This window comes from Balearica regulorum, chromosome 13 (assembly GCF_011004875.1).
Source record: "Balearica regulorum gibbericeps isolate bBalReg1 chromosome 13, bBalReg1.pri, whole genome shotgun sequence".
NCBI lineage: Eukaryota > Metazoa > Chordata > Aves > Gruiformes > Gruidae > Balearica > Balearica regulorum.
Window position 1 is genome coordinate 14,100,510 of NC_046196.1, and position 6,874 is coordinate 14,107,383.

General features: G+C 44.8%; 1 protein-coding gene across 1 annotated transcript; it reads left to right on the top strand.

Annotated features, from left to right (window-relative positions):
• The first annotated feature begins 698 nt into the window (after positions 1–698).
• On the top strand, positions 699–4,062 carry UQCRFS1 (ubiquinol-cytochrome c reductase, Rieske iron-sulfur polypeptide 1). Its single transcript, XM_075765470.1, has 2 exons — positions 699–1,015; positions 3,261–4,062. Exons 1-2 carry the CDS (start codon positions 805–807, stop codon positions 3,869–3,871), a joined length of 822 nt encoding a protein of 273 aa, XP_075621585.1. The 5' UTR covers positions 699–804; the 3' UTR covers positions 3,872–4,062.
• Positions 4,063–6,874: the final 2,812 nt, after the last annotated feature.

Genomic DNA, 6,874 nt, shown 5'->3' on the forward strand with positions numbered 1-6,874 from the left:
TGTAGCCGACCTTTTGGAGGGAAAAAAATAAGGTACCTTGAAATTTGGGGGGGGGGGGGGGGAATGTCTGAAAGATGACAAGTTAAGAGCAGAGCAAGGAATTAAAATTCTTACAGTTCCTAGCTGATAGATAGGCAATGCTATCTTGGCAATGGAAAATGATGTAACCGTCTCTGCTTGCCTGCCAGCCTCACCACATCAAAGCTATTCAAGGCTTGTTACTCATCACAACCCATGACACCCGTTGCGTCACCTACGCGCCGTATTCCCCTTTCCACAAACTCCACCAAATCCAGCCTGACGTTATCCCCACCATTTCCCGATCCCATCATTTCGCGTCACTGGACCGGGGCGTTCCCCACCGTTCCCCCTAAGCCCCCTCGCTGCCTGCATCCGACCCCTCCCGCGAGCACAGCCTTTACTCAGGCGGTGCCGCACTCGCAGCCCCGCGGTTCAAGGGCTGCTCCAGCCGGGGAGCTCCCGCGGCTGCGATTGCCGTGAGGCTCCCTCCCCCCCGCCGGCAGCCGCAGTCACAGCAGGACCGGGCCGGTCCCGCGCTCCCCGGGAACGGGAACCCCGGCGCCAGAGCGGCGCCCCCGCCTCAGCGCTGCCGCCGTCATAGACAAGCACAAGCCGCTGCAGCGCCACCCCCTGCGCCATGACGTATAGTGACGCTATTACGCAACGGCGGTACTGTGACGCCACCACCGCGCGACAGCCTACCGGTGTGACGCCAGCGCGCGTGCGCAGTTTGCCGCTGCCGGGAAGGTCGCAGCGGTGACCGGCCCAACAGCCGCCTCCGCCATGTTGTCGGTGGCCGCCCGCTCCGGGCCCTTCGCGCCCTACCTGTCGGCCGCAGCGCACGCCGTGCCCGGCCCGCTGAAGCCGCTGGCGCCGGCGGTGGCGCGTCGGGCCAAGAAGGTGCCGCTGGACACGAAGCGGCCTCTGCTCTGCCGGGAGTCGATGAACGGCCGGTCGGCCCGGGGGGGCCTCGTCGCCGGCTCCAGCCTCAACGGTGCGGGGCGGGGGTCGGGACGCCGCGGGCCGGGTCCCCTGGGGGAGCCGCTCGGGCGGGGGCGGGCGGCGGCCGCGTCCCTTCGGCTCAGCGGGCGGGAGCCGGGCGCAGGGGGCCGGCCGCCACCCCGGGCGGGACGGGGGGCTTAGGCGGCGAGCGCCGGGGCACCGCAGGGCCTCGGGCAGCGGGCTGGGAGTGCTGCCGCCTCCGCCAGCGCTCCGCGGTCACCGCTCGGCCTGCGCCCAGGAGATGGGGGGGTACAGGGGACTCACCGCAGCCGCTGGCGAGGTGTCCTCAGCACTCGGGGTCCGGCCTGGCAGGCGAGGGGAAGCAGAGGCGTCAGCTAGTTGAGAGGCTCTGGCTTGTGCTTTGTTGAAAAAAAAAAAAAAAATATATATATATATGTATTTGCTTCCAAGTTGTCATCGATACAGTAACACACCTTTATGACTATATTAAGAGCACTTCAAAGCTTGCTTCCTTTTTATGACTCTCAGGTGGATATTAATTTTGCGTTTGGGAAGATGCAGGAAATTTCTGTGTAGTTCAATATGTTATTTAACTGAGGGGCATCAAAGCGGAGATGTGCAGTGAGAACACACTTTGTGCATTGCTGGTGCAGAAAACCAGTTCTAACAGTGAATTAATGATGTCAAAACCATCACTGTTTCCTTCTTTGGAATTCCTGTATTCCCAGTTCATGCAGTGTTCGGAAAAGCATCAGCCAGGTACAGTTAGTCCCAGGTTGTTCCTGCAGAACCTGACTCCCGGGCAAAGGGCAGTGCTTCTCCATGGAACAGGCTGATTTGCATTTCATGGAGAACTGTGGTCCTTACGTGCTGATGCTGGGCACGTAGTGACAGTTTGCCTCATACCATTACAGAGGGTATTCATGTAAGCCTTAGAGATGGCAGTGCCTTGTGGAAGGTGCACTGTTGTGATTAGAACTACGTACTTCACCTGACCCTCAACTGTAAAGGATAGGTTCAGGTGAAAATCCTACAAATCTCTAACCAATGTAGCTGACATGTAGTCCAATTCTTAGTTTTAATTAACATCAAGCATGCTTTTCACTTTATATAAGGAATTTTTAGAAGTTAATAGTATTGCTTGTGAAATAATGTGAATTATTTTAAGTCTTGATGCTGAAATAAGTTAGCATGGTTTACTCTCTCAGAACTTTGAATTTCAGTTTAATTTTTATGCAGTTAAAATGGTACAGCAAATATCTTCTTTATGCTGAGTTACTTGTAAATAAATGTATATATTTTCCCCATTATATTGCATATAAATCTCTGAGATTAATTGTAAGTACTTTGAGAGAATGGTTTTTAATTAACCTCCATTAACTTTGGGCCAAATGCTAGAAAAAAATAAAGACTAAATAGTTCTTGTCAAATAACAGAGGTTGCGCTTTGGCAAGTAATATTTTCTGTCTTTGGCATGTTCTTTTCTTTGGCTTACAGATTTGCATTGAGGGAAGCAACCTTCTTTTGCTGGACAAACTAATGGGAGGCCTCTTAGTTAGCCATCACATCTTGTTAGTTTAGCACACAGGTTTCACATGGGAATCCCACTTGAAAAGCTTAGGAATTAGATAGTTACTAGCTTTAGCCCTAAATCCTTCTGTGAAGTGAGCCTGGCAAATAGGGGATAGTGGGTTGAAAAATTATTGACTGGGGCATTTAGCTTTGACAGCAGTTTAAAGAGGAAATGCCTGATACTGTGTTTTTAATCTTAAACATGCTTAACCACACACTTAAGATTATTAAAGGCATAGAAAGTATTTAAGTCCAAGGAAGGCACAAAAGCGTTAAGCTACAGATGTGCAAACTGTACTAAAACCAAATTTTCTGATAGCAATTGTTTTCAGGGAAACATCTGAATGGAAAACAGGTCTTGTCTTAGCTAGTCATGGTATCCTGAAGATGATTTCCTTGAAATCTTCTGAAAAAAACACTTCACTTTAAACCCAGAACTTCTCACAGATTTTTCTGTGCCCTTATCAGGCTTCATGTAATTTTCAAAGAACAAGGTTTCACAGATAACCTGTTCATCTACAAAAAATACCTTTTGGAAACCATTTTCCTACAACTTAAAATTGAAACGTAGCAGAATCCTACCCAGACTTGGAATAACTTTTACCCCTTGTTCCAAAAATGCAATTTTAAAAGTGTAACTTAAAATACATCATAATATTTTTTACTTGAAAGTGTTGTCATTTCATGTTTTTTTTTTCTTGCAGCACCTGCCAGTGTTCGTTGCGTCCATAATGATGTCACAGTACCTGACTTCTCTGCCTATCGTCGTCAAGATGTGCTAGATGCCACCACATCTTCTCAAGGCAGCAGTGAAGCCAGAAAAGGGTTTTCCTACCTGGTGACTGCAACGACATGCGTAGCAACTGCATATGCTGCTAAGAATGTTGTCACCCAGTTTATTTCCAGCCTGAGTGCCTCTGCTGATGTGCTAGCATTGTCAAAGATCGAGATCAAGTTATCTGACATTCCAGAAGGCAAGAACATGGCTTTCAAGTGGAGAGGGAAGCCCCTTTTTGTGCGTCACAGAACCCAGGCAGAGATTAATCAGGAAGCTGAAGTTGATTTATCTAAACTGAGGGATCCGCAGCATGACTTAGACAGAGTAAAGAAACCAGAATGGGTCATATTAGTAGGTGTCTGCACTCATCTTGGTTGCGTACCCATTGCTAACTCTGGAGATTTTGGTGGTTATTACTGCCCTTGCCATGGCTCCCATTACGATGCCTCTGGCAGAATCAGGAAAGGTCCTGCTCCCTATAACCTTGAGGTTCCGACTTACCAGTTTCTTGGTGATGATATGGTGGTTGTTGGCTGAATAACAAAGCGCTTGCTCACTTTCATGTTCCGTGAATGTACATTCAAATGGGTTAACTGAGATTCTGGAATACTGTAAAACCAGATGATTCTGAAAACATAGTAGCTGTCTAGATTCTCAACCAGAAGTATGTTTGAATACTTCCCTTTGTTTGATTTTAATAAAAACTCGGAGTGAGCACTTGTTCCTGACTTACAATAACGTGTATTTATTTGTGTACTGACTTGTAGTGCGTCTGATCAAAGAGGTACTACAGCAGACTCAGAGTATGTTCATGGAGCCCTCCTAAAGGGCTGCTGATGCAAGATAGACACTGAACTACAAAGCCATTGTTTCCTTAATAACATGTATTTTCATTGAGGGGTTTTTTGTTTTCACTACATTATGGGAAGAAAAAAGATCTAATAAAAGGTCTTGCTATTAACTTCTAACAGTGTTTGGAGTAAGGTTCAATATAGAATCTTACGAGACATAATCCTTCCAGTGTATTTTGTTTGTTTGTTTTCAAAGGAAGTGAAGGAAAAAGTAAATAAAAACCTACCTAGGAAGAAAACTTCTACATTTTTCAGAGGCAGCTTATAATTGTTCACCTAGAATGGTAACAATATAATTTTATGATTATGTAGACAAAAATAAGCACGTCATGTTAGAATTACAAAATGGTTTTTTTACTTGCAGATAAGGCTTGATCTTAAGCATACCTACACTTCAGATTAGGGGCTTAGGACACTGGAAAATTTGTTACACTTTTCCAAAAGAACTAAGTTCAGAAGGAAGTAAAAAGGGAAAGCCGAGTTTTACAGAGGGTGAAAAGTAAATTGTAAGAACCACTCAGTCTGGACTAATCCCTAATGTTAGACATAACAAAGGGTTGTGTTGCCATCACAGATATTTTAAGACTCAATGCGTGTGAAAATAAAGGCCAAAACTTTGAAACCTCTCTTACCTTGATGCTGACTCTGAAGGCATGGAGAAACAAATGCAGCCTGAAACAGAGCTTTTAACCGGTATTGGTCCTGCCAGTACAAAACAAAACTAGCAATTAATTACCTACAGTACCTGAGGAGAAACAAGGTTTGCTGTTTCCAGAACAAACAACTACAACCCAAAACAACTACCAAACTATTGTATCATTCCTGTTTGCTTCCCATTCTTTACTGCTGTTCTGTGAATGCTTCTGTCTTACACTGCATTAATGTGCTCCTCCAGTGATAAAACAGAAAATAGAGTCCTCAGAATGCCCTGAGTCTGGAATGTTTAGTGTCACATATACCTCAGGTAAAGCTGTGATGACAGCTGGGCTAAAGCTGAAGTTTTAAGCAGGATTAATCAGAACATTGATGCATATAGGTCACTTGTTCTCAGACAATTCGGTGAAAAAAAGACCATGATGACTACTACAGAAGTTCTTAGGTATGCATTTTACACCATTTCATAAATTTGAGCTTTACACTTTATCACTATGTCCACAAAAACATTCTCAAGAACTATTTTTGGTATAATGGCATGCTAAACCAGTAGATAGAGATGTTCCCAAACTTGTATCTACATAATTGGTATTCATGTACGTGGCTTGTATTACAGGGTTGATCTTTCCTCAGATTTTCTGTTTCAAGAAAAGAAGAATGTATTTCCACTCTGATTCCCTCCACTTCTCTAATGGCCTTACCAGCGCTCTGTTGCTAACATCAGATCCTTTTCGCTTCAACTGCCTGTGAAAACAAAAAACAAACTCCGAGATTTCACAAAGCTAACAGGGCACCTTTCCCCTTCCAAAAATGTGGAAAGCCCCACTTCTCTCTTCACAACTGGGGTTTCCTCATGTTTGTGTAATACAGCTCTGATCTATGGTTTTCTTTTTGCGCGGCAGTATGAAGTCACACTTCTCCCTGAGCCGTATGATCAGTCTGCTTTAGCCAGCCAGGCCGGCATCATTCGCTGCTGTTGACAGGGTGGCAGGAGCTGAAAGCAAGGACAAGACTGATGCTGGTACAGGTTTGCCAGGTTGATCAGCATCAGGCCCTGATGTTTTTCAGCAGCAAAGCTGTAAGACACAAGCCTATGCCAGAGAGAGGAGCTGCACTGCCTGCCTTCATCTGCGTGCCTCTCAGATAGGAAGCAGCAGCCATGTATCTGTCTCTTCTCTCTAGCTGCTTTTTCCTTAGAACAAAGCAGTCCTTATGAAGTTGCTGAACAGCGTTCATGCTTATTTAATAAAAGAGCTCTTCAGATATGGGGAATAAAGATAGTAAAATCAAAACAATTTTTAATATTTGACATTTCAAACGCTTTGTCTTTCCTTTTCTGTATCATTAGAAGAGGAGCAATATTTTTAATGGCTACTGCTGTCAAAGGAATAATTAGCGCAGAGACTCTAAATGAAAATTCAGAATATGAACTCATTTTCGTGGCTAATGACACGTGGTTTTTTAACCCTTCTGATCTGTTAGGTCCACTTGTCAGAACTGACGACAGTTTTCCACACAGCTTCTGTACAGTTGCTAACGTATGTTCTTGCAAACCAAACGAGGCAGCGTTCCCAAAGGCCATGTTGCACAGCAGCACAGTTATCAAGGACTCTCTTGCCACTGGTCAACAAAATCTACATGAAGACAACACTCTGTGAAGAGGGTTCCTAAGCAGTTCAGGTGTACCTGAGCAACACAGTAGTCAGTTCCCCAGTTAAAGGAGCATTCAGCGCCTGAGCAGTATGTTTCTCATCAGTAGAAGTAACAAGTGACAGAATAATAATGGACAGAACAATAATGATCCTTCTCCAACCTTGAAAAAGGAAAAAGTCAGTAATTTATACAAGGAAGGAGAGAGTTGAAAGCTACTGAAGGTTGGATGTCCTCCATGGATAAAATTTTCTTAGATGATCTACAGTTTATGTTTATCTTGCATATTAATTGCTTTTATTATCCATAGAGCTGGTAACACTGTTCATTATTCAAATGATTCACATTCTAAGGCAATTTTTAGTTATTTATAGTGTTGGGAAAC

Coding starts and splice junctions, on each gene's coding strand:
- UQCRFS1 (XM_075765470.1), top strand. CDS start 805: ATGTTGTCGGTGGCCGCCCGCTCCGGGCCCTTCGCGCCCTACCTGTCG. Junction 1,016..3,260: donor CGCCGGCTCCAGCCTCAACG/GTGCGGGGCGGG, acceptor TTTTTCTTGCAG/CACCTGCCAGTGTTCGTTGC.